The sequence below is a fragment of the Jaculus jaculus genome, chromosome 2 (genome assembly GCF_020740685.1).
Source record: "Jaculus jaculus isolate mJacJac1 chromosome 2, mJacJac1.mat.Y.cur, whole genome shotgun sequence".
NCBI classification, from domain to species: Eukaryota; Metazoa; Chordata; class Mammalia; order Rodentia; family Dipodidae; genus Jaculus; species Jaculus jaculus.
In genome coordinates, this window is record NC_059103.1 from 47,932,886 (window position 1) to 47,960,763 (window position 27,878).

The 27,878-nt window shown below is 44.5% G+C and overlaps 1 protein-coding gene across 3 annotated transcripts in view; it reads left to right on the plus strand.

The window, feature by feature from the left end:
- Nucleotides 1-21,883: 21,883 nt before the first annotated feature.
- Ptpn2 (protein tyrosine phosphatase non-receptor type 2) overlaps nucleotides 21,884-27,878 on the plus strand; it is a 92,208-nt gene continuing 86,213 nt past the window's right edge. For all 3 annotated transcript variants that reach the window (XM_045144532.1, XM_045144533.1, XM_045144531.1), the window contains exon 1: nucleotides 21,884-22,028. In XM_045144532.1, coding sequence (XP_045000467.1) covers nucleotides 21,960-22,028 — 69 coding nt within the window. In that variant the 5' untranslated portion in view covers nucleotides 21,884-21,959. The remainder of the gene's footprint in view (nucleotides 22,029-27,878) is intronic.

Sequence of the window (27,878 nt, forward strand, 5' to 3'; positions counted from 1 at the left end):
TTTTTGTTTCTATTTCATTAATTTCTGCCCTAATCTTTATTATTTCTTCCCGTCTACTACTTTTTGGTTTGCCTTGTTCTTTTTCCAAGGCTTTAAGGCGAAGCATTAGGTCGTTTACTTGCGACCTTTCTAATTTCTTAATATAGGCACTTAAGGCTATAAATTTACCTCTTAGAACTGCCTTCATTGTGTCCCAGAGATTTTGGTATGTTGTGTTCTCATTATCATTTGACTCTATAAATTTTTTGATTTCCTTTTTGATTTCTTCATTGACCCACTCATCATTTAGTAGTGTATTGTTTAGTTTCCATGATTTTGTGTATGCTCTATAGCCTTTCTTGCTACTGATTTGTAGTTTAATTCCATTGTGGTCAGATAGAATGCAAGGAATTATTTCAATTTTCCTGAATTTGTTAAGATTTGCTTTGTGTCCCCACCTGACTTTTTTTGTTCCATATATTTATGAGAATCATCAGACCTTTTCTTTTTTTGGGGGGGTGGTGGTGGTGGTTTTCAAAGTAGGGTCTCACTGTGGTCCCGGCTGACATGGAATTCATTATGTAGTTTCAGGGACCCTCGAACTCAACGGTGATCCTCCTACCTCTGTGTCCCAAGTGCTGGGATTAAATTTGTGTACCACCATGCCCAGCTCATCAGTACTTTGCACAGTACTCAGGAGTAATGCTGCCATCCACAGGTCTAGAATAGCTTATTAATCAGTAGCCTGTAGGTGGCAACCAAACACTTCTTATGGAACTGCTTGCTTTAACCTGAGTCCTAGGTGTCGGTGTTCAGTGCCCATACAGCAGTCAGTTCATTACGCTATAGCCATTTCATCAGTGCTGAATAGTTCTGTAAATTCAATATCAATTGTCTTTCTTTCTTTCTTTCTTGTTTTGGTTTTTTGAGGTAGGGACTGTGGCTCAGGCTGACCTGGAATTCACTATGTAGTCTCAGGGTGGCCTCAAACTCTCAGTGATCCTCCTACCTCTGCCTCCCAAGTGCTGGGATTAAAGGCATGTGCCACCACGCCTAGCTCTCTCTCTCTCTTTTTTTTCCCTCAGGCAGACCTGGAATTCAGTAAGCTGGTCTCAAACTCATGGCGATGCCCCTTTCATTGACTCCCAAGTGCTGGGATTAAAAATGTGCGCCACCAAGTCCAACTATTAATCAGTTTTCTGTTTTCTGAACTTAAAAAATATATTTATTTGAGAGAGTAAGAGAGAAAAAAATCAGAGCCAGGCCTGATGGCGCACACCTTTAATGCCAACACTTGGGAGGTAGAGGTAGGAGGATCACTATGAGTTTGAGGCCATCCTGAGACTACATAGTGAATTCCAGGTCAGCCTGGAATAGAGAGAAACCCTACCTCGAAACTCCCCCTCCCCCAAAAATAAATAAATACAGAGACAGAGAATGGGCAAACTAGGGTCTCCAGCCACTGCAAACTCCAGACACGTGCACCACCTTGTGCATCTGGCTTACGTGGGTCCTGGGGAATTAAACTGAGGTCCTTTGGATTTGCAGGGACTTTGCAGGCAAACTCCTTAATTGCCAAGCCATCTCTCCAGCCCTTAAATTTTATTTTTATTCCTTTATTTCAGAGAGAAAAAGAGGCAGAGAGAAGGAGAGAGTGAATGGGCACACCAGGGCCTCCAGCCACAGCAAAGAAACTCCAGAAGCATGTGCCCCCTTGTGCATCTGGCTTACATGGGTCCAGGAGAATTGAACTGGGATCCTTTGGCTTTGCTGGCAAGTGCCTTAACTGCTAAGCCATTTCTTCAGCCCTCTTTTTTTTTTTTTAATAATTTTAATTTTATTTATTCATTTGGAAGTAGAGAGAAGAGAGACAGGTAGGGAGAGAATTGGTGTGCCAGTGCCTCTAGACACTGCAAAGAATCTCCAGACACAAGTGCCACTTTGTGCATCTGATTTTACACGGGTACTGGGGAATTGAACTCAGGTTATTGGACTTTTCAGCAAGCACCTCAACTGCAGAGCCATCTGTCCAGCCCTCAATTATTATTTTGTTGTTGTTGTTGTTGTTGTTTCCAGGTAGGGTTTCACTCTAGCTCAGGCTGACCTGGAATTCACTATGTAGTCTCAGGGTGGCCTTGAACTAATGGTGATCCTCCCACCTCTGCCTCCCAAGTGCTGGGATTAAAGGCGTGCGCCACCACACCCAGCTTCAGTTTTCTTAATTAACTTGAAGTGCTTATCGAGAACACAGGGCTCTTGAAAGAAGGAATAGGGCACCGACTGGCCCTGAGTCCAATTACTAGGATCATTTGGAAGAGTCTGTCGGACATTTCACCCTATTTGTTTACTAGCCAGAGAGGCTACTATTCTGGAGGGTGTTGACAGACCATGTTTCTCTTCACAACAAGAGCAGTACCTGGGGTACAACCATTATCTTACTCTAACATGAGGGGCCAGGTGGTATCTGTTCACCTAATGGTTTGCGATTGGGGTTGGGCAGTTTCTCTGGGTTTGTGGACCCTAAGTATCTGTTAAAGGGCAAGTAAGCCTACTCATCCTATGCTCCTCCTGTAACTCTTCATGTCCAAGCATGTGAGTACAATGCCCTTGCTTAGAAGAAACGCATTATGAAGATGAATGTCCAGCTGTCAACTTGACAAGACTTAATTTCTTTTAACTTTATTTTATTTATTTATTTGAGAGAAAGAGAAAGAAAAGAATTGGCATGCCAGGGCTGGAGAGATGGCTTAGCAGTTAAGCGCTTGCCTGTGAAGCCTAAGGACCACGGTTCGAGGCTCGGTTCCCCAGGTCCCACGTTAGCCAGATGCACAAGGGGGCGCACGCGTCTGGAGTTTGTTTGCAGAGGCTGGAAGTCCTGGCGTGCCCATTCTCTCTCTCTGTGCCTGTCTCTCTCAAATAAATAAATAAATAAAAATTTAAAAAGGACAAAAGTCTGCTTTGATTGCAGGCCCATCTTTAAAAGAATTGGCATGCCAAAACCTTCAGCCACTGCAAATGAACTCCAGACATGTGCACTGCCTTGTGTATCTGGCTGACATGGGTCCTTGGAAGTCAAACCTGGGTCCTTTGGCTTTGCAGGCAGATGCCTTGACCTCTAAGCCATCTCTCCAGCCCTTGACAAGATTTTAAATCACCATGGAAACAAATATTATGGATCTTCTATATTACCTTAATTGAAGTGTGAACACTCACCCTAATTTGGCAATGCCATTCAGTAAGCTGGAGTCCTCCACTATATGAAAAGGAGAAAGCAGGGCTGGAGGGATGGCTTAGTGGTTAAGGTATTTGCCTATGAAGCCTAGGGACCCAGGTTCAATACCCTATTACCCATGTAAGCCAGATGAAGGGGACACATGTGTCTGGAATTCATTTGCAGTTGCTAGATGCCCTGGTGTGCCCATTCTCTCTATCTGCCTCTCTCTCTCTCTCTGTCTATGAAAATGGATAAATAAATATTTTTTTAAAAAATAAAGAAGGGAAAAGCAAGAGCTGGAGAGGTGGCATAGCAGTTAAGGTACTTACCTGCAAAGCCAAAGGACCCAGGTTCAATTCTCCAGTACCCATGTTAAGCCAGATGCCGTAGCCTATACATCTGGAGTTCATTTGCAGCAACTGAAGGCCCTGGAGCACATATTTGTCCTCTTTCTCCTCACAGATAAATAGAAAAATAAATTTGGAAGCCAGATGTGGTGGTGTACACCTTTAATCCCAGCACTGGGGAGGTAGAAAGAGGTAGGAGGATCACTGTGAGTTCCAGGTCAGCCTGAGAATACAGAATGAATTCCAGGTCAGCCTGGGCTAGAATAAGAACCTAACATGAAAAAAAAGGGGGGGGGGGCTGGAGAGATGGCTCCAGAGTGGTTAAGGAGCTTGTCTACAGAGCTGAAAGACCCAGGTTTGATTCCCCAGTACTCACATCAAGCCAGATGCACAAAGTGTCATTGCATCTGAAGTTCATTTGTACTGGCAAGAGGCCCTGATTTACCCATTCTCTCTCTCTCCTAGCAAATAAACTTTTAAAAATTACAAAAATTCATGGAGAGGTGTTCATGATGTATCCTACCAATGCAAGTTGTTTTAAGAATCAGTAGTTAATGTCCAGCATGGTGGTGTACACCTTTAATCCCAGCACTCGGGAGGCAGAGGTAGGAGGATCACTGTGAGTTTGATGCCACCCTGACACTTCTTATTAAGTTCCAGATCAGCCTGGGCTAGAGTGAGACCCTACCTCAAAAATCCAAAACAAACAAACAACAAAAAATATGTATCAGTAAAGCTGGGCATGGTGGCGCACGCCTTTAATCCCTGCCCTTGAGAGGCAGAGATAGGAGGACTGCTGTGAGTTTGAGGTCACCCTGAGACTCCATAGTGAATTCCAGGTCAGCCTGGGCTGTGTGTGTGTGTGTGTGTGTGTATAAAATACATTTTTTTCTCGAGGTAAGGTCTCACTCTAGCTCAAGCTGATCTGGATTTTTTCACTATATAGTCTTAAGGTGGACTCGAATTCACGGCAATCCTCCTAGCTCTGCCTCCCAAGTGCTAGGATCAAAGGCGTGTGCCACCATGCCTGACATATATTTCATATATATATATATGTGCATACACACACACATGCATACATGTATGTATAATTTATTTAAGAGTAGGGAGAGAGGGGGGGTGTGGCAGGAGAATGGTAACACCACGGCCTCCTGCCGCCATAAACGAACCCCAAACTGATGTGCCACTTTGTGCATCTGACTTTACGTGAGTACGGAGGAATCAAACAAACTCAGGCTGTCAGGTTTTGCAAGCAAACATCTTTAACTGCCAAGCTATCTCACCAGCCCACTGCCCACTTTCTGTTGCATACAAATGGGAAGATGACATAGGCTTTAGCAAGCAGTCACTGCTGTCGTGACTAAGGTTTGCACCACCTATCCCTGTACTCACAGAGGGCAGTTACTGTTCCCAGCTTCTACTGTAATGGGGCTCATTGTCTTGGGACCTAGCAAAGGAAATTGAGTTCTCAGTTAATGCAATCACCACCCCAGGGCCTGGTTAACCGGGACAGCTGATGTGTAATGTTGTAGTCTAGGGAGAACATTTTTATAGGTCATTTTTAAGAACTAGTGTAAGATAAAAGAGGAAACTTTATCAGTCCTTTGGGCTCCAGTGTTCTACAAGAAAGTTCTCTTTCTGACATCTGAAAATAGTGTATTTTCTTTTTTTTTAATCATTTTTTATTTTTATTTAATTTGAGAAAGAGATAGGAAGAGGCAGAGAAAAAGAGAGAGGAGAGAATAGGCATGCCAGGACCTCAAGCCACTGTAAATGAACTCCAGACATATATATGTGCCACTTTGTGCGTCTGGCTTACCTGGGTACTGGGAACTCAAACCTGGGACCTCTTTTTTTTTTCAAATTTTTATTAACAACTTCCATGATTATAAATAATATCCCATAGTAATACCCTCCCTCCCCCCACTTTCCCCTTTGAAACTCCATTCTCCATCATATCCCCTCCCCACCTCAATCAGGCTCTCTTTTATTTTGATGTCATGATCTTTTTCTCCTCTTATGATGGTCTTGTGTAGGTAGTGTCAGGCACTGTGAGGTCATGGATATCCAGGCCATTTTGTGTCTGGGGGGAGCACATTGTAAGAAGTCCTACCCTTCCTTTGGCTCTTACAATCTTTCCGCCACCTCTTCCGCATTAGACCCTGAGCCTTGGAAGGTGTGATAGAGATATTACAGTACTGAGCACTCTGGTCACTTCCATCCAGCACCATGACACCTTCTTTCTGAGTTCTCCCAAGGTCACTGCCTTACAAACCTGGGACCTCTTGAGTCTGGAAGAAAAAACCTAACTTTTTAGGTGGAACTGATGTAATATAACAGTATTTTTTTTTTTTTTTTTTGACTTGGTGAAGTATGGTTTCATTCGAGCCCAGGCTGACCTGGAATTCCCAATGTGGTCTCAGGATGGCCTTGAACTCATTATGATCCTCCTACCTCTTCCTCCCGAGTGCTGGGATTAAAGGCGTACGCCACTACACCTGGCCCATAATAATCTTTGTAAAGGGTTGAGGGTGAGAAGCAAAAATTGGAGCTGGGCCAAGAAACGTGGCCAGCCTTTAGGTACAGCAAGAGGCCAAGGAGAATGTGAAACATCATATCCTCCCAGATGTGTTGCTCAGCTCAAACCCCTAAATTCATGTGATTAGAAGATGGAGCAATTGAGCCAGTCACGGTGGTGCATGCCTTTAGTCCCAGCACTTGGGAGGCAGAGGTAGAAAGATCACCATGAGTTTGAGGTCACCCTGAGACTACAGAGTGAATTCCAGGTCAGCCTGAGCAAGACCCTACCTCGAAAAACAAACAAAAAAAAAAAGAAGAAGGGGTGGGGGGGAACAAAATGGCCTGGATATCCATGACCTCACAGTGCCTGACACTACCTACACAAGACCATCATAAGAGGAAAAAGGGCTGGAGAGATGGCTTAGCAGTTAAGCGCTTGCCTGTGAAGCCTAAGGACCCCAGTTCGAGGCTCGATTCCCCAGGACCCTTGTTGGCCAGATGCACAAGGGGGCGTACTTGTCTGGAGTTCGTTTGCAGTGGCTAGAGGCCCTGGCATGCCCATTCTCTCTCTCTTTCTATCTGCCTCTTTCTCTCTCTGTCACTTTCAAATAAATAAATGAAAATAATTTTTAAAAATAATAATAATGGGAGGAAAAAATGATGACATCAACATAAAAGAGATGGATTGAGAGGGGAAGGGAATATGAGGGAGAGTGGAGTTTCAAAGGGGAAAGTGGGGAGAAGGAGGAAATTACCATGGAATATTGTTTACATTCATGTTAGTTGTCAGGAAAAAAACACGTTATAAAAAAAATAGCCAGGCGTTGTGGCTCATGCCTTTAATCCCATCACTTGGGAGACAGAGATTGCTGTGAGTTCAAGGCCACCCTGAGACTACATAGTGAATTCCAGGTCAGCCTAAGCTAGAGTGAGACTGCACCTTGAAAAAATGGGGAAAAAAAGTAAATAAATAAATAAAACAAAAGATCTGAAGAGTTGGCTCAGTGGTTAAAGGCACTTGCTTGCAAAACCTGATGGCCTGAGTTTGATTCCCCGGTACCCACATCCAGCCTTATGTGTATGCATCTGGTGTTAATTTGCAGTGGCAGGAGACCCTGGTATGTCCAGATTCTATGTCTGCCTCTTTCTGCCTCTATCTATCTCTCAAGTAAATATGAAATTTCAAATGGGAAAGAGGGGGGAGAAGGGAGGGTACTACCATGGGATTTTTTTTTATAATCATGGAAAATGTTAATAAAAATTTAAAAATTGAGAAAAAAGAAAATTTAAAAAAATCTGAACCCCCCCAAAAAATTCATTCCATATTTATTATTGTTTTTCCAAGGGATGCTAGGGGTTCAGAAAAGTGCTTGAATCCTAAACCCTAGGTTTCTGTCTACTTTTAAGCAAGTAATTGAGTAAAATAAGATTGAGAAGGATAATTATTTTATTTCTTGAGAGAAGTACTGGAAAATGGAATGTGAAAGGAATGGGGTGGTCCCTCTATGCAATGCAGGTGTTTACTGTTACCTAAGGAATGGGATGATCCCTCTGTGCAATGTACCATGACCTCCCTGTATATCTTTGTTTCTAAATATCTTTGTGATTACATAGCATAGAATGTTTCTTGCCTCAGTTCACCCTATGGGACCTAGGTAACCTTGTGACTTCTTGTAATAGCACCCCCACACACACACTGTTGTGTAACTGTATGTAATTTTGTGGTTTAACTCCAGATCTTGTTTTTACTATAAACATCATGTGGTTATTTCCCATAAAGGCTGACACTCTGAACAGAGCAGGGCTGCATGTTGAGATCTGAACTCTGGGAAGCAGATCTGGTACACCAGCTTTCTTCTTGTTACCCAATAAAACTTAGCCTCACATTCCATGACGTTACTTGTGCAACACCAGACCCTGTAACAGTACAGAACTAAGGAAAAGAGAAGGAATACACACACATGGCTTGACAGCCCACCTGTTTGGCCTGAAAAACCATGGAAAGGACATAAAGAGTTCAAAGAGCTCCTGCAGTGTGGAGAAAGAGCCCATGTGGAAAGTAAGCGCTAGGGGGCTCTCTGCTCAGCTTGGTCTGGTTGGCCTGTGCTGAGTGGAGGGGACCAGAGCTGGAGGTTCCCAAGTGGTCAGGCAGTTCAGAAAGCTTGTCCTTCCCTGGCAAACATACTTATAACCTTATGATGGTGGGCCCTACCTTCCAGCTAAAGTGAACCAGACAGAGGGGTGGTCTGAGCTAGGGGATATCTCAGGAAGAGGCTGGCCATGACACCAAGTTTTGGGGTCTAAGCTTGACCAACCATAATGTTAGGATTAGATTTAAATCCTAGGAGAGACCTGCCAGGAGGGGCCCAGGTTGTTTATGGAAAAACAGATCTAGGTAAGAGATAAGAAGTCAGATCACATTTTGATCTCTAGCAAAGTGGAGACTTTCCTGCCTTTTTAGGGGCACAGTCACCCTAACTGCATAAAAGAGCAACCTAACTCCCTCTCATTAGGATCTCATTCTAGCCTAGGCTGACCTGGAACTTACTCTCTTATCCCAGGCGGGCCTTGAACTCACAGCAATCCTCCTACCTCTGTCACCCAAGTGTTGGGATTAAAGGTGTGTACCACCATACCCGGTGGCATTCATTTTTAGTTAGATCCAAGATTCCTTGCTTCCAGGAAAGGATCTCAAAGAGGACTCCCCCTTTCTGTAAAAGTCATTTCAGGGCAGGGTCAAAGTCACTGGTAATGGAAAACATTTGCCCCTGATGGGGCTTTGTTTGCAATAGCAAGAGACCTTGGTGTAGTCATACACAGAGACATGTGGAAATACATAACAAATGCTTTTAGTTTAACTTTTTTTTTCTGGGGGGGAGGGGTTGGAGGTAGGGTCTTGCTCTAGCCCAGGCTGACCTAGAATTCACTAGGTAGTGTCGGGCTGGCCTTGAACTCACAGTGGTCTTTCTACCTCTGTCCCTTTGTCATTTAATTTTTTTTATTTTATTATTGTTATTATTATTATTATTTTGTTTTTTGTTCTTTTTTTGGGGGGGTTGAGGTAGGGTCTCTAGCCCAGGCTGACCTGAAATTCACTATGAAGTCTCAGGGTGGCTTCGAACTCACAGTGATCCTCCTACCTCTGCCTCCTGAGCGCTGGGATTAAAGGCGCCACCACTCCCAGCTTTTTAACTTTTTAAAAATTTATTTGCAAGGAGAAAGAGAGACAATATTGTGTGTCAGGGCCTTGGCTCACTGCACCCAAAGTCCAGATACGTGACAACTTTGTGCACCTGGCTTTATGTGGGCAATGGGGAATAGAACCATGGTTGTCAGGCCTCCCAAGAAAATGCCTTTTAACCACTGTGTCATCTCTCCAGCCCCACTTTGTGTCTTTTTACATCTCTGACAGTGCCTGGAATGAAAAAATTAAGCTTGGGCTGGAAAGATGGCTTAGCATTTAAGGCATTTGACTGTGAAGCTAAAGGACCCAGGTTTGATTCCCCAGGACCCACATAAACCAGATGGACAAGGTGACACATGCATCTGGAGTTCATTTACGGTGGCTAAAAGCCCTGGCATGCCCATATTCTCCGTCTCTCTCTCTCTCTTTCTCTCCCTCTCTCTCTCTCTTTCTCAAATTAAAAAAAAAAAAAAACTTTAAAAAGAAGGGAAAAAAAAGAAAAAATTAAGCTCAATCATTTTAAATGTATGAAAAAATTTAAGGGCTAGAGGATGACTCAGCAGTTAAGGTACTTGCCTGAAAAACTTGATGACCCAGGTTTAATTCCCCAGTACCTACATTTAGCCAGATGCATAAAGTGGCACATATGTCTGGAGTTCATTTGCAGTGACTAGAGGCCTTGGCATGCCCACTGTATCTGTCTGTCTGTCTGTCTGTCTGTCTCTCTCTCTCTCTCTCTCTCTCTGCTTGTGAATATAAATAAATACATAAATAAAAATACAATTTTTAAAAAATTTAAGATGTGGCTAGGCATGGTGGCACGTGTATTTACTCCAACACTTGGGAGGGCAGAGGTAGGAAGGTCGCCAGTAGGAAGGCCAACCTGAGACTACATACTGAATTCCAGGCCAGTTTGGGCTAGAGCAAAACCCTACCTCATAAAACAAAAAAAATCTGGGTGTGGTGGTACATACCTTTAATCCCAGCACTCAGGAGGCAGAGGTAGGAGGATTGCTGTGAGTTCAATGTGAGTTAAAGGCCATTCTGAGATTATATAGTGAATTGTGAATTCCAGATCAGCCTGGGCTAAAGTGAAACCCAACTCGAAAAACCAAACCAAACAAAACAAAAATTTAAGGGGCTGGAGAGATGGCTTAGCAGTTAAGGTGCTTGCCTGTGAAGACTAAGGACCCAGGTTTGATTCTCCAGGACCCACGTAAGCCAGGTGCACATGGAGGCGAATGCATCTGGAGTGTGTTTGCAGTGGCTAGAGGACCTGGTGTGCCCATTCTGGCTCTGTCTGTCTCTAATACTAATAAGTAAATAAATAAAATTTAAGATGCAGACGCTGTAGAATTGACTCAGTGGGTAAGAACACTTGCTGCATAGGCATGACAACCTGAGTTCAATACCAGGAGGCCATGTTAAAGGGGGATTATTGGGACTTGTTAGTAAACCAATCTAACAGCAACAAAAGTACTCAGAGAGCTTTAGATTCTGTAGGAGACCCCTGTCTGAAAGAAATATGGACATAGAGCAATAGAGGAGGATCCCCCAACATCATCCTCTGGCCTCTGCATGCCTGCACACATGGGGAGCACATTTTACATATACAAGTTGACATACTGAAAAAAGGAAACTCAAGGGCTGGCGAGATAGCTCACTCAGTAGTTAAAACATTTGCCTACAAAACCTAATGACCTGGGTTCAGTTCCCCAGTACCCATGTAAAGCCAGATGCACAAAGTGGCACGTGCATTTGGAGTTCATTTTCAGTGGTTAGAGCTCCTGGAGTGCCCTTTCTCTCACTGTCTCTCTTTCTGCTTGCATATAAATAAATAAAAAAGTATATATTTTTAAATTTAAGTGGGCTGTGCATGGTGATGCATGCTTTTAGTCCCAGCACTCGGGAGGCAGAGGTAGCAGGATCGCCATGCGTTCAAGGCCACCCTGAGACTACATACTGAATTCCAGGTCAGCCTGAACTAGAGTGAGACCCTACCTCAAAACAAACAAACAAATTTAAGTTGTGAAGCCATGTACCATGGTAGGCACTCCTTTAATCCTAGCACTCAGAGGCAGAGATAGGATCAACTGTGAGTTCAAGACCAGCCTAGAACAACAGAGTGATAGGTCAGCCTGGGCTAGACAGACTGAAACCCTACCTCAAGAAAAAAAAAAAAAAAAAGTTGTTTTAAGGTAATATTAGGAACAAGTGACACTCTGGGGTGGTAGGAAGTCTTTATGAGTGCAATGTGATTCTGGCAGACTTCTAATTTGTGGCTACTAATGTAGGAACAGTGTTTAATTGGAGCCTTAGGCAGTTCAGCAGTGCTGGAATCACTTTTGTGATATTATCTATGTTTTGCTGCCAGGAAATGTTCTGAAAATACTTTGCTCTGGAAAGGCTATGCCTGAATGAGAGATGAGTTTTGTCTAAATAATTCTTACCAAGCCCTGCTCACAAGCGAGCTAGCCATGCACACCAGAGAGCTGCAAACAGAAGGCTTTATGGAAGATATTTTGAGAACTCAGCCGTAAAAGGACTGGCTGCTTGTGAGGTCCTTTCAACACAGACTTAAAATGAACATGTGCATTATTCATCTTCCCATTCCTATAATGAAATGCCCGAGATAAGTAACATTTAAAGAGAAAAGGTATCAGAATTGGAGAGCTCACTCAGTCAGGAAAGTGCTTGCTGGCTGCACCAGCATGAGGACCTGAATTTGTATGACCAGCACCCGTGTTAAATGTTGGGTGTGGTGATATGCACTTGTCATCCCAGCACTAGAGAGATGGAGATGGGCAGATTTTTAAGGTTTGCTGGCTAGTCAGTCCAGCCTGATAGGTGAGCTCTAGATTCTGAGAGCCTGTCTCAAAAACAAACAGCCGGGCATGGTGGCACACGCCTTTAATCCCAGCACTCCGGAGGCAGAGGTAAAAGGATCACTGTGAGAGGCCACCCTGGGACTCCATAGTGAATTCCAGGTCAGCCTGGGCTAGAGTGAGACCCTACCTTGAAAAACCAAAAAAAAAAAAAAAGAAAAAAGGCTGGAGCACATGCCTTTGATCCCAGCACTGGGGAGGCAGAGGTAGGAGGATCACTTTGAGTTCTAGGTCAACCTGAGACTCCATAGTGAATTTCAGGTCAGCCTGGGCTAGAGTGAAACCCTATCTCAACCTTTCCCCCATACACACTAAAACGAGAGAGAAAGGAAACAAATTTATTTGGCTCATAATTTTAGAGGTCTCAGTCCATAATTAGGCAGATCCATTGCTTTGAGCCTCTGTTGGACATGCCGGGCAGCATGTCCAGCAAGCAAAAGAAGAAAAAAAGGAGGGCTGAGGAGATGACTCGGCAGTTAAAGGCACTTGCTTGCAAAGCCTAACAGCCTGAGTTCAATTCAGTACCCATACAAAAAGCCAGATGCACCAAGTGATGCAGGTGTCTGCAGTTCATTTGCAGTGGCAAGAGTCTCTGACATGTTTATGTCCATGCTCTTTCTGTCTCGCAAAGCAAAATGTTCATTTGTTTCACTATAGCCTAGGCAGAACTGGAATTCACTATGTAATCTCAAGGTGGCCTTGGACTCATGATGATCCTCCTACCTCTGCCTCCCAAGAGCTGGGATTAAAGGCGTGCACCACCAGGCCTGGCTCTTAAAAATAGTTTATTTATTAATTTGAGAGAGAGAGAAAGAGGCAGACAGAGAGAGAATGCACACGCCAGAGCCTCTAGATACTGCAAACATACTCTAGACACATATGCCACCTTCTGGATCTCACTAACATGGGTCCTAGGGAATTGAACCTGGGTCATTAGGCTTTGCAGGCAAGTGCCTTAACCACTAAACCGTCTCTCCATCCCTTATTATTTTTTTTTTATTTGCAAGCAGAGAGAGACAGAGAGTAAGAGAGAATGGGTGCACCAAGACCTCCAGTTGCTGCAAACAGACTCTAGATGCATGTGCCAGTTTGTGCATTTGGCTTTATGTGGGTACTGGGAAATCGCCTTAGCTGCTAAGCCATCCCTCCAGCCTGGGTACTGGAAAATCAAACCTGGGCTTCAGGCTTTACAACAAACACCTTAACACTGAGCCCTCGTTCCAGCCCCAGTTTTTTGTTTTGGTTTTTGGTTTTTGGTTATTTCGAGGTAGGGTCTCACTCTAGCCCAGGCTGACCTGGAATTCTCAGGGTGGCCTTGAAGTCACAGCAATCCTCCTACCTCTGCCTCCCAGGTGCTGAGATCAAAGGCATGGGCCACTATACCCACCTAGCCCTAAAGTTCTTGAGAAGTATTTTATTTATTTATTTCCAAGCAGACAGAGTGAGAGAGACACACAAAGAGAATATGGTCAGGACAGGGTCTTCAGTTGCTGCAAGTAAACTCCAGATACATGCACTGATTTGCATATCTGGCTTTACATAGGTACTGGGGAATCAAACTCGGGTTGTTAGGCTTTGCAGGAAAGCAAATAAACCACTGAGCCATCTTTTCAGCCCATCAATCAGGCATTGTGGCACACTCCTTTAATCCCAGCACCTGGTAGGAAGAGGTAGGAGGATTGCTGTGAGTTTGAGGCCAGCCTGGTGTTATAGAGTCAGTTCCAGGGTCAGCCTGGGCGACAGTGAAACCCAACCTTGGAAATCCCCCCAAAATTAACTCTTGAAAATCAGCTCAAATGGCCAAAACCACACAGTCAGGTGGCTAGCAGCAACCCCACTCCTGGTACCATTATACTGTTGCAGTCAGATTTGTATTACTGGTAGAAGTCACCCAACCAAGAGCAGCTTGTGAGAAAAGAAAGGTTTATTTTGGCTTCCAGGCTCAAGGGAAAAGCTCCATGATGGCAGGGAAAACAATGGCAGGAGCAGAGGATGGACATCACCCACGACAGGAGGCATGCGCCTTAAAAACTAAGCAGGAAGGCTCATGTTCTAAGAGCAAGTCTAAGCAATAAGGTATTTTTGTGAAATTAGAATTGAGAGAGTAACTTATAGTATAATATCTTGAATAAGATTAATTACTGTTAGGAGCAGGCATGGTGGCACACAACTTTAATTTCAGCAGTTGAGGCAGAGGTAGGAGGATCGTTGTGAGTTCAGGGCCACCCTGAGACTACACAGTAAAATCCAGGTCAGCCTAGGCTAGAGTGAGACCCTACCTTGAAAAAAAAAAGATAAATTACTCTCGAGGGGGCTGGAAAATAGCTTAATGTTTAAGGTGCTTGCCTACAAGGCCAAAAAGACTGACCCAGGTTCGATTCCCCAGGACCCACAGAGGCCAGCTGCACAAGGGAGCACATGTGTCTGGAGTTCATTTGCACTGGCTGGAGGCCCTGGCACACCCATTCTCCCCCCCCCCCGCCTATTTCTCTTTCTCAAATAAATAAAGAAAAATAAAATATTATAAAAAGATTAATTACTATTGTGCCGGAGGGATGGCTTAGCAGTTAAGGCACTTGCCTGCAAAGCTGAAGGACCCAGGTTCGATTTCCTAGGACCCATGTAAGCCAGATACACAAGGTGGCACATGTTTCTGGAGTTTGTTTGTAGTGGCTGGAGGTCCTGGTATGTCCATTTTCTGTCTTTCCCCCACTAGGAAATAAGTAAAAATAAATTATTAACAAAAGAAATCCCAAGGGCTGGAGAGATGGCTTAGTGGTTAAGTGCTTGCCTGTGAAGGCTAAGGACCCTGGTCCGAGGCTCGAATTGCCAGGACCCACGTTAGCCAGATGCACAAGGGGACAATTGCGTCTGGAGTTAGTTTGCAGTGGTTGGAAGCCCTGGTGTGCCCATTCTCTCTCTCTCTGCCTGTTGCTCTCAAATAAATGAATAAAAATAAACAAAGAAAAAAAAAGTCTTTTAAAAAAAGCAATCCCAGGGCTGGAGAGATGGTTTAGCAGTTAAGGCACTTGCCTGAAAAGTTAAAAGACTGAGGTTTGATTCCCCAAGACCCATGTAAGTCAGATGCACAAGGGGGCACATGTATCTGGAGTTCATTTGCAGCAGCTGGAGACTCTGGTGTGCCCATTCTCTATCTCCCTCTCTCTCTCTACCTGCCAATATATATATATATATATGTTGGTTTTCTAAGGTAGGGTCTCACTCTAACTCAGGCTGACCTGGAATTCACTATGTATTCTCAGGGTGGCTTTGAACTCTCGGCGATCCTCCTACCTCTGCCTCCCGAGTGCTGGGATTAAAGGTGTGCGCCACCACGCCCGGCAAATAAAATATTTTAAAAAATAATTTTTTTTAAATCCCAGTACTCAGGAGGCAGAGGTAGGCAGATCTCCATAAGTTTGAGGCCACCCTGAGACTACATAGTGAATTCCAGGTCAGCCTGGGCTATAGCAAGACCCTACTTTGAAAAAACAAAATAAATAAATAAATAAATAAATAAATAAATAACAGAAAAAAAATGCACCTAATGTTAACTACTTCTTCTTTTTATTTTTTTTTTAGTTTTTCCAGGTAGGGTCTCACTCTAGTCCACACTGACCTGGAATACACTATGTAGTCTCAGGGTGGCCTTGAACTCACATTTAAAAAAAAATTTTTTTTGTTGTTTATTTATTTGACAGTGACAGAGAGAGAGAGAGAGAGAGAGAGAGTGTGTGTGTGTGAGTGAAAGAGAGACAGAGAGAGGGAATGGGCACGCCAGGGCTTCTAGCCACTGCAAACGAAGTCCAGATGCCAGCACCCTCTTGTGCATCTGGCTAACGTGGGTCCTGGGGAATCGAGCCTCGAACCGGGGTCCTTAGGCTTCACAGGCAAGCGCTTAACTGCTAAGCCATCTCTCCAGCCCTGAACTCACATTTTAAGTCAAAACTTTATTTTGTTTTATTCAGTATGTATATTCAGTATATATGTATTCAGTATATACGTGTGCAGTATATACATACTCAGTATATCTTCTGACCTTGAAAGCTAGGGAAACTCTTTCAAGCACCTAGTAAGGATCCAGAGTTAAAGACTTATCAGGTTCCTAACAAGCAGAGGAATTCAGAAGAAAGCCAATTTTTAAAAATATTTTGAATCCATAATGTTCTGCTTCAAGAGCAGTGTTTCCCACAGTGTTTCCAGTTGCTCTCTTGGGGATAGTAGAGTGGGTAGAATATCCCAGGAATCAGCCTGTATGATATCCCACCAGAAAGAGGTAAGCAAAATTATCCAAGACATGTTTGAAAGAAAAAGAGATTGCTCAGCACCCGGGAGGCAGAGGTAGGAGGATCGCCGTGAGTTCGAGGCCACCCTGAGACTCCATAGTGAATTCCAGGTCAGCCTGGGCTAGAGTGAGACCTTACCTCGAAAAACAAAAACAACAACAACAACAAAAAGTAAAGAAAAAGAGAATGCTATTTGATACAGCACAGTGAAAGAGGGTTCAGCCACCTCCTTGGGCCAGAGAAGGTGGGTGTTCCTGCTTAATGGGAAGAAAATGATTCTCCCCACCCTGCCCACCACCACCACCTAGGAGGACTGTGTCTGAGAGCAGAACTGACAGAGAAGGGCAACACTGGAAGTCTCCCTTCTCATGAGCTCATCTCAAAGTCTGTCTCCAGAGGAGCCCACAGTGCCAGATCCACTGTGCTACTGTCAGGGAAAAAAAATTACTATGAACTACTGTCTGCCATGGCTTTTAAAAAAATTATTACTTTTTTATTTACTTATTTGAGAGGGGGGGAGATAGATGATAGATAGATAGATAGATAGATAGATAGATAGATAGATAGATAGATAGATAGATAATGGTCATGTTAGGGCATCCAGCTGCTGCAAACAAACTCCAGACCCATGTGCCACCTTTTGCATCTGGCTTACGTGGGCTCTGAAAGTCAAACCTCAGTCCTTTGGCTTGCAGGCAAGCGCCTCAACTGCTAAGCCATCCCTCCAGCCCTGCAATGACTTAAGAGTTGTTTCTCTGGGCTGGAGGGATGGCTTATAGGTTAAGGCGTTTGCCTGCAAAGCCAAAGGATCTCAGTTTCATTTCCCAGGACCCACGTAAGCCAGATGCACAAGGGGGTGCACACATCTGGAGTTCGTTTACAGTGGCCAGAGGTCCTGGTGTGCCCATTCTCTCTGGCTCTCTCTCTCTCCACCCTCCTCTTTCTCTGTCAAATAAATAAATAAAAGTAAAATATTATTAAAAATATAAAAAAAGAATTGTTTCTCTAAGTCTGGGCATGGTGGTGCACACCTTTAATCCCAGCACTTGGGAGGCAGGGGTAGGGGGATCACTATGAGTTTGAGCCCACCCTAAGACTATAGAGTGAATTCCAGGTCAGCCTTGGCTAGAGTGAGACCCTACCTCAAAAAACCAAACAAACAAACAAAAAAAAAAAGAGTTGTTTCTCTGAGACATTTTAAACTTTAGAATTTTTTTTAATTCTCTGAGAATTTTTTAAAAAGTTGAAAAACCTTAACATATTCTTTCTGTTCTGTGGAAAACTATTTCTCCCTGTTCCCCTGACTGAATCACACTCCAGAGAATGGATGGAATCCCAGTGGTTCTGCTGTGGAGCTCCCCCTTTTTTCCCTCAAGTTTCCTCAGTTTTTCATGCCTCCTGAAATTATAATGTCCCTATTCCAGATGCCATTTGTACCCATTGTCCGGTGGTGTTTGGATGAACGTGAAGTGAACACACAACAGGCAAAATATGACTTAATGAAGGGTTAGGAGATGTGTTTGAGTGCTTCCTCCTCTGACTATACACTATACTTTGTTCATCTGGCTTTATGTGGGTACTGGGGAATCAAACCTATGTCCTTTGGCTTTGTGGGCAAAAGCCTTAACTATCAAGCCCTCTCTCTAGCCTGATGATTTATCTTAAATCTGAAGCAAAGCTTGTAACTACCAGAACCAGCTATCAGTTATATCCCATAATGAGCTGTTGGTCGGAGAGACTTATGAGGTTCCCAGAACACAATAAGCTTCTGTCAAAGCATTGATTACTTGCATGAGGTAAAAGGTAAGACCCTATTGCTGAAGACTCCACAAGCTGCTGACAAAGATCATGAGAACATGCTGGAATATGGAAGGAAGCCTGTTCCCTAAAGGCTCGTTCCTACATTGCTGGAAAGCACTATATAAACTGCTGGGAGAAAATGGCCACATTACCAGGGCGTGGTGGTGAACGCCTTTAATCCCAGCACTCTGAGGCAGAGGTAGGATAATTGCCATGAGTTTGAATTCACCCTGAGACTACACAGTGAATTGCAAGTCAGCCTGGGCTAGATTTGAGACCCTACCTAAAAAAATAAAAAATTGGGCTGGAGAGATGGCTTAGCAGTTAAGCGCTTGCCTATGAAGTCTAAGGACCCTGGTTTGAGGCTTGATTCCCTGGAACCCACGTTAGCCCGATGCATGAGGGGGCGTATGCTTCTGCAGTTCGTTTGCAGTGGTTAGAAGCCCTGGCACGCCCATTCCCTCTCTCTCCCTCTCTCTCTCACTCTCACTCTCAAATAAATAAATAAAGATAAAACAAAACAAAAAAATTTTAAAATTAAAAAAACAGGGGTCAGGAAAATGGCCACCAATGTTGTGAATAAGCAAAGAACTCTGCTATACAAAATTAACCAGATGTGCACACCTGTGCAATAGTGTCACTCAGCATAGATGGGTAACCAATGGCTCTCTGATTTGCTAAGAGGCCTGCTCAAGGAAAGGAACCTATAGCTGGTACTGGAAACCAAGTCAAAATCCACTGGGAGATGGACCTGATGGTATACACCTTTAATCCCAGCACTTGGGAGGCAGAGGTAGGAGGATCACTGTGAGTTCAAGGCTACCCTGCGACTACTTAGTGAATTCCAGGTCAGTTTGGGCTAGAGTGAGACCCTAACTGGAAAAACAAACAAATAAAATCCAATGGGGTCAAGGGTCATGGACTCCACTGAGAAGTTCCCAAAGCACCTGGCTCTCAGGTACTAGGAAATCGAACCTGGGTCCTTAGGCTTTGCAGGAAAGTGCCTTAACCAGTCAGCCATCTCATCAGACCCAGATTACACTAATTTTTTCCCCTGTACTTATTTTATTTTACATTTTTATTTTTTTTCTCAATTCTATTAAACATTTTCCATGATTATAAAAAATATCCCATGGTAATACCCTCCCTCCCCCCCTTTTCCCCTTTGAAATTCCATTCTCCATCACATCCACTCCACATCTCAATAGGTCTCTCCTCTATTTGGATGCCATGATCCTTCCCTCCTCTTATGATGTTCTTGTGTAGGTAGTGTCAAGCACTATGAGGACATGGATATCAAGGCCAATTTTTTTGTCTGGAGGGAGCACGTTGTAAGGAGTCCTACCCTTCCTTTGGCTCTTACATTCTTTCCACCACCTGTTCCGCATTAGACCCTGAGCCTTGGAAGGTATGATCGAGATGTTACTCGGTACTCTAGTTACTTCTTTCCAGCACCATGACACCTTCTGAGTTGTCCCAAGGTCACTGCCATCTGAAAAGAGAAGATTCTCTATCTAAAGTGAGAGTAGCGTTAAGATTACACTAATTTTTAAAGCTGTGGTAATATTCTATACAAGGTTGTCTGAAATGCCAAGAGAAGTTGCTTTTCCTTTTTCTTCTGTTTTGAGTACTTTAAAAAAAAAAAACTTATTTGTTTTTATTTGTAACAGAGAGAAAGAAACTGATAGAGGTAATGGGTACACCAGGGCCTCTAGCTACTGCAAACAAACTCCAGATGCATGTGCCACCTTGGGCATGTGGCTAATGTGGGTCCTAGGGAATTGAACTTGCGTCCTTTTGCTTTGCAGATAAGTACCTTCACTACTAAGCTATCTGTCCAGCCCTTATTTTACTTAATTTGAGAAAGAATGAAAATAGGAGGGCTAGGGGCTCTTGGCACTGAAGCAAATGATTTCTAGATGCATTTCCCACATTGTGCATGTGGCTTTATGTGGACACTGGAGAACTGAACCCAGGCCAATATGCTTTGCAAGATTTTACAGATGAGCCATCTCCCCAGCTGGTTTTATTTATTTAATATTTTTGTTTTTTTAGGTAGCATCTCACTCTAGCCCAGGCTGACCTAGAGTTCACTGTGTTGTGTCAGGTTGGCCTTGAACTCATAGAGATGCTCCTACCTCTGCCTCCCAAGTGCTGGGTTTAAAAGCATATGCCACCATGCCCGGATTATTTATTTATTTTATTTTCAGAGGTAGGGTCTCTCTCTAACCCAGCTGACCTGAAATTCACTCGGTATTCTCAGAGTGGCCTCAAACTCACAGAGATCCTTCTACCTCTGCTTCCCGAGTGCTGGGATTAAAGGTGTGCACTGCCATGCCCGGTTTATGTATTTATTTTTAATTGAATCAGGGTCTTATTCTTCAGAAAGGTGACCTGGACTCGTTCTGTTGCCCAGGCCTATCCTGAACTCACAGAGATCCTCCTACTTCGGCTGGGATTAAAGGCATGAGTGACCAAGCTGGGCACCTTTCTGGTTTATTTGGTACAAAATCTGTTAGAATTAGGGCTGTGTCAGGTGCACAAGGTGGTGTACGTGCCTGTGGATTGTTTGCAGTGGCTAGAGGCCTGGGTGCAGCCATTCTCTCTTTCAAATATATATATATATATTTGTTTTTGTTTTTCAAGGTAGGGCTCAAGCTGACCTGGAATTCACTATGTAGTCTCAGGGTGGCCTGGAATTCTCAGCCATCCTCCTACCTCTGTCTCCTGAGTGCTGGGATTACGTGTGCGTCATCACACCAGGCTCCTCAAAAAAAAAAATCAAAACATTTTAAAAAAGGAAATGTGGGCTGGAGGGATGGCTTGGTGGTTACGGAGTTGGACTGCAAAGCCAAAGGACCCGGGGTAGATTCCCCAGGACCCAAGTTAGTCATATGCACAAGGGAGCACACGTGTCTGGAGTTCGTTCGCAGTGGCTGGAGGCTCTGGTGTGCCCATTCTCTCTCTCTCTCTCTCCCTTTTTCTCTGTCAAATAAATAAATAAGGGAATGTTAAAAAAAAATACTCAAGGACTGCTTTCTGTTTGTTTTGTTTTGCTTTTCGTGGTAGTATTTCACTCTAGCTCGGGCTGACCTAGAATTCTCAGGGTGGCCTCGAACTCATAGCGATGCTCCTACCTCTGCCTCCCGAGGTCTGGGATGAAAGGCGTGCGCCACCACGTCAGGCTAAGTAGTGCATTTTAAATTTTATTCATCTGAGAGAAACGTTTACGAATCAAACCTGGCCTTAAGGTTTGCAGGCAAGCGCCGTAACCTCTGAGTCATTTCTCCAGCTCCAAGTAGTGCAAAAATGAAGGGCAAGGAGAAAAGGGGAACTGGGTCTGTAAGGAAAAGCAGGGTGCTGGTGACTTTTAGTTTGTCCTCGGTTCTCTTCCGCTAAGACACGCCCCTAAGATATCTTCCCTCGGCGATCCAACACCCCCCCCGCAGCCCCGCAGCAGCACCCTGGCCCCGCCCTTCCCACCTGGGCAGCCGCCGGACCACGCCCCCTAGGGCGCCGCCCCGCCCGGCCTGGAGGAAATCCGACCCACACCGCGCCGAGTTGACGCACTGACGTCGGACGCTCCAGGTACTTTCCCCGCGGCCGGCCGGGCTCGGCCTGGGGGCGGGGTTGAGGAGCGGAGCGCGCATGCGCCAAAACCCCAGCGATCTGCCCGGATCGAGCGGGGGGCCCGAGCCTCTCCGCGGTCGTCGCTTCCGCTCGCGCTCGCCCTCTCCCGCCGCCATGTCAGCCACCATCGAGCGGGAGTTCGAGGAACTGGACGCTCAGTGTCGCTGGCAGCCGTTATATCTGGTGAGTCGCAGGCCGTCCCGCGCGGGCGGCCCCATCCTCCGCGGACCCGAGCTCGCGCCTGCCAGCTCCCAGTCGCCTCCCTCCCCCGCCTCCGGCTCGGGGCGGAAGTGGCGGAGCGCGGGCCCGCGTCAGGTACGCGCCTGCGCGGACGGTTCTCGCCCTCTTTCGGGGAGAGGCTTTTAGGGGAGACGCCAGCTCGTCTCGTCCCGGAAGGCGGCGCGGATGGCGTCCGGCGGGGAGCATCTTTGGGGAAGCCAATCGGTGCGGGATGCTGTAGCTTTGGGATGCTTTCGCCGACGCGTCCTTCGCTCGCCGAGCGCTCGGTGGCCCAGGGCGCTGTGCAGGCCGGCGCTTCCTTCGGGCAGGGGCGACCCGGGCGCGCTCGCCGGCTCCGGGTCGAGGTCGGCCGGGACCCGTCGGCACGTGCGGTCTTCTCGCTGGGGGAGAGTCCTTCGTGACAGCGGTGCCCGAGCTCTCGAAGGGGTCTCAGCTCGCCCCCGGGGCCTGCTGTCCCCTGGAATGTGGGTTATCCTTCCCAGACCGCTTCCCGGAACGAAAGAGGGCTTTGGCTGTGTGTGTGTGTGTGTGTGTGTGTGTGTGTGTGTTCAGTGAGAAGGGTGACCAGACTCTAAAAGAGGGCTTTGGCTTTGTGTGTGTGTATTCAGTGAGAAGGGTGACCAGACTCTTTTGACATTCAGTTTACTTGGGCACACTGTACATCTTACAGATTTTTTTTTTTCTTTTTGCGTAGGCATTGCATTTGAGCACGTTTCACAAACCAGCCCACCATTCTGTCCACCCAGGTGGGGGGGCCACAGGTCCGTAGACCACCGCTATTATGTCTACCATCCCAGAAGAATCTTGGCTCTTCAGCCCCTATGGCTATACTCTGTTGTATGGGCGTTTGTGACTAGCCTCTGTAAAATAAAAAAAATCTTTTCCAGCACTCGGGAGGCAGAGGTAGAAGGATCACTCTGAGTTCGATGTCAGCTTGAGACTACATAGTTTGTTTCAGGTCAGCCTGGGCTAGAGCGACACCCTACCTTGAACCCCCCCCCCCCGAAAACAAAAAGAAAAAAGAAAACACTTGTTTTAAAAAATCATGTGGACTATATTCTAGTTTGAGGAAAAATTTAACTTTATTTTTTCCCTTAAAAATGACCTAATGTCTGGGCTTCTGCGTGAGAATGAAAATACTTAGTAGCAGAGGCCAGTAAGTTAAAAAGGAGACATAAAGGGAAGAGAAAGGAGGGGAGGAGGGTATTTAGTGGGTTGATATTGTATATATGTAAGTAGAATGATTGAGATGGGGAGGTAATATGATGGAGAATGGAATTTCAAAGGGGAAAGTGTGGGGAGTGGGGAGGGAGGGAATTTCCATGGGATTTTTTTTTATAATCATGGAAAATGCTAATAAAAATTTTAAAAATTAAAAAAAAAATGACCTAATGTTTATCCTCTACTAATGAGTCATTGATGTTATTCTTAAGATCGAATTCACTGATGAGTGAATTGTTAATGTTGTTCCTAATGCTTGGTTCATTCATATAATTTAAAAGAGTGTAACTCTACATAATGCAGAGTTTTTCTCTATTCAGTTTAATTAGCTGATAGTAAAAAATACTTTCGGGGCTTGGGGAGGTGGCTCAGTGTGTTAATTTCCAGCTGTGCAAGCATGAGAGCTTGAATTCAGATCCCCAGCATCCACAAAGAACCCTGTGGTGATTGTGTGAGCCTGGAATCCCTAAACTAGGAATCCCTGTTACAGGCTCTCTGGGTAGTTTGGCTAAATGAGTGAGCTGTAATTTCATCAGGCCAAGCGTGGTGGCACATGGCTGTAATCCCAGCACTCAACGATCCTGTCTCAGTGCACAGTGACTGAGAAGGACCCCTTTCACCAGTCTCTGACCTCCACAAGCACATACACACAATGTAGTCATACAGGCGTGCACACCACACATACATGCAAAAAAATACTCTTAGGTGCAAAACACACACACACACACACACACACACACACATATGTGCGTGATATATATATGTGCGTGATATATATATGTGTGTGTGTATATATACATACATATATATATATATATATCTGTTTATTTGCAAAGGGAGAGACAGGAGAATGGGCTGCTAGTACTACCTGCCACTGCAAACAAACTCACTCTGGATGCGTGTGTCACTTTGTGTATCTGGCTTTATGTAAGTACTGGGGAAAAAAAAATCCAGGTTTTGCAAAAAGCACCTTTAACTACCAACCAATCTTTTAGTCCTCTTGTCTTTTTGTCCAGAACTTTTCATGAACACATTTAGCAGGTAGCAAACTAAATACTCCAGTTCACTCTGTTCAATGTATATTAGAAAAAGCATCAGTTTTTAGAGAATTCTCGTAGGAATCTTCTAGCTATAGAAAATCTGTTATTTTGTCTTCTGACAGGATTTTGTGTACCCAGGGTGGTCTAGAGCTCCTGATCCTCCTGGCTCTAACCTGCCAAGTGCTAGGATTAAAGGTATGAACCACCACACTTGGCTCAGTTACAGAAAATCTTGATGTAAATCACATTTCTTTTTTATTTATTTATTTGAAAGTGGCAGAGAAAGAGAGAGAATGGGCGCGCCAGGGCCTCCAGCCACTGCAAACAAACTCCAGACATGTGCTCCCCCTTGTGCATCTGGCTTATTTGGGGCCTGGGGAATTGAGCCTTGAACTGGGATCCTTAGGCTTCATAGGCAAGCGCTTAACTGCTAAGCCATCTATCTCTCCAACCCCCCTGTAATTCACATTTCTAGTAGAATTTTTTTTTAAACTTTTTGGTTTTTCAAAGTAGGGTCTTGCTCTAGCTCCAGGTTACCTGGAATTCATTATGTAGTCTTAGACTGGCCTTGAACTCAGCAGTTCTCATACCTCAGCCTCCTGAGTGTTGGGATTAAAGGCATGCACCACATTTTCTGGCTCCTAATAGAATTATCCTTTTTTGTTTTGGTTTTGCAAGGTATGCTCTCACTCTAGCCCATGCTGACCTGAAATTCACTATGTTGTCTCAGGGTGGCCTTGAACTCATGCAGTCACCCTATCTCTGCCTCCCAAGTGCTAGGATTAAATGTGCACCACCATGCCCAGCTCCATTTAATATTTTCCTAAAAAAAATTTTGGAGCTAGGCGTAGTGGTGCACACCTTTAATCCCAGCACTTGGGAGGTAGGAGGATTGCTGAGTTCAAAAGTGATCCTGAGATGACAGTGGGTTTCTGCTCAGCCTGGACTAAAGTGAGACCCTACCTTGAAACACTTAAATGCATTTATATTCACTGAAGATTTCACACCCAGTTGCAAGAGTTGAGGAACTTGTCCTGTATGTAGGACCTGGCTCATAAGTTAGTTGGTACTGTGCTGGTACAATATTTTCTTTGCTTTTTTTTTTTTTTTCAATATTTTCTTAATGGAAGCACAAGAGTATTAGTTTGGTCATTAGATACTAGGCTCTATTGGTTTTATAATAGAAGTAGGTCTCAAACCAAAGCTAGTGATGGGAAGCAAGTCATGAGTTTAGTGGGCTGGAGAGATGGCTTAGTGGTTAAGGTGCTTGCCTGGGAAGCCTAAGGGCCCAGGTTCAAGACCCCAGTACCCACCTAAGCCAGATGCACAAAGTGGTTCATGAGTCTAGAGTTTGTTTACAGTGGCTGGAGGTCCTAGTGCATGCATTATCCCTATCTGTGAGACTCTACCTCAGGGGAGGTCAAGGGAAGGCATAATGACCTATGCAGGGGATGTTTTGGTTGGTTAGGATGATTCATCTTTCATTTGCTTCCTTTAGGCCATGCTGCTGTGTTCTTTCCTCGGCTTTCAGTGTAAGACATCTGTTATGCATCACATGTAAATACATCAGATATAACAAAAAGGTCAGATCCAGATCATGATGGCCAATAAATCTAACATGATCCCGGAATTTCTTCCTATAAATGACTACACTAACTACTTCTCTTTCCTGAACACTTCTTTCCTGCCTACTCACCTCATCTATATCAGGTCTTAGAAATGACCCTTCCTAGCACTGTGGGACATAAAACGATATTTGGCCTCTACATGCACAAAATATGATGCTTGGCCAACAATGGACCTGTGAACTGAAGCTCACAGAAAAAGCTGCATCTACATTAAACATTCCACACGGGTGATTATTTAGAACTTCTGTGACATTGGAGAGGTAGAATGTTAAACGTTGAGAAGCAAAATTTATCTATCTTGGGTTAATTTTGATCCTCTACCCCTTTGTTGCCCACTCTGTTTGGGACCTAACTATTTTTGGGACTAAAGTATATAAACAGATCAACTTTTCAGTGTTTCCCTGAGTGTCCTCACCCAGGCTCCATCCTCCTGCTTATCCTTTTGGAGACAACCACCACCCAGTGGATTCTTGTTTTCTGGGCATATCCACTGTCCAGGCTAAATGAGCTGTACAAGTCACTGCTCTCTGGATGGGAATCACTGAGAGTATTCTTTCCTTGGGTGGTGCCCCCCCCCCCCAATTCCTTTGATTATTCTTGCCCTCCTCTTCCAGCTGAGCTGATACAGCTTCTCTCTTCCAAAATCCAACAAGGACTTAAAACAGTCTTCCACAAAAGGCTGCCACCAGAATCAGGAATCCAGCAAAAGGATGATAGTATGTCCTAACATTGATCTTTTCACCCTGGACCAGTGGGCTGAGGAATTTTGTGGGCACACTTAAACGGTTCCCCAGGAGACAGCTCAACTTTAGGGACAAAATAGGAAAAAATTCTGCCCTATTCAGCTTGACGCCCCTACTCAGCATGAAGCACTTCCAAGAAAACTCAAATGATCTGGTTATAATTCCTATAACTAACAAGTAAAAAATTCTCCTAGGGGAAGGAGTTGAGGCCAGCAAATTTAAGGGAAAGCTTGACAACCCAGAACACTGCTCAGCTAGGGCAGTCATACCCCACTTCAGGCAACAGAATGAAACATCCCTATCAACCTTTTGGTAGTGCATTTCTATCCAAATATGTTCCAGGATGTATCTAGCATTGTGAGATAGGGGTCTGATCCAGTCTGACTAGATTTGGGCATACAAGAAGTAAAGACAAACTGGAGTTCTTTTGCAATGGTTGGAGGCCCTGGCATGCCCATTTTCTATCTGCCTCTTCTCTCTCTCTCAAAATATTTGTTAAGCTTGTTTTTATTGGAGAGAGAGGGAGAAAGAGAGAGAGAGATTGGATGTGCCAGGGTCTTTAGCCACTGCAAATGAACTCCAGATACCTATGCTACCTTGTGCATCTGGATTATGAGGGTCCTGGAAATTGAGTCTGGGTCCTTTGGCTTCTCAGGCAAGTGTCTTATCCTCTAAGCCATCTCTCCAGCCCTAAATAAAATATTTAAAAGAATAAGGATTTTACTTAATCCTTTTACTGAATGAACTATCTAAAACTTGGTGATTAGATTTTATTCAGATGCTGTTTTCCACTGGAGTAAACCCTTTTTCACTTGCCAAATAAATATTGCTTTCTCTCTCTCAAATTCTATTTATATGTATGCGCATGTGCGCGCGTGTGTGTATATGTGTGTGTGTGTGTGTGTGTGTGTGTGTATATAATTTTTTTTGTTTTTTTAAGGTAGGGTCTCACTAGCTTAGGCTGGCCTGGAATTTATCTGTAGCCTCAGGGTGGCCTTGAACTCAAGTGATCCTTTTACCTCTGCCTCCCGAGTGCTAGGATAAAAGGCGTGTACCACCACGCCCAGTAAACTTTTTAATTCTTGATAAGAGCAAACCAATATTGAAGAAAATTTCATTGTTTTAACAAGAGACTCAATCATCATTTTTACTTTGGAATGT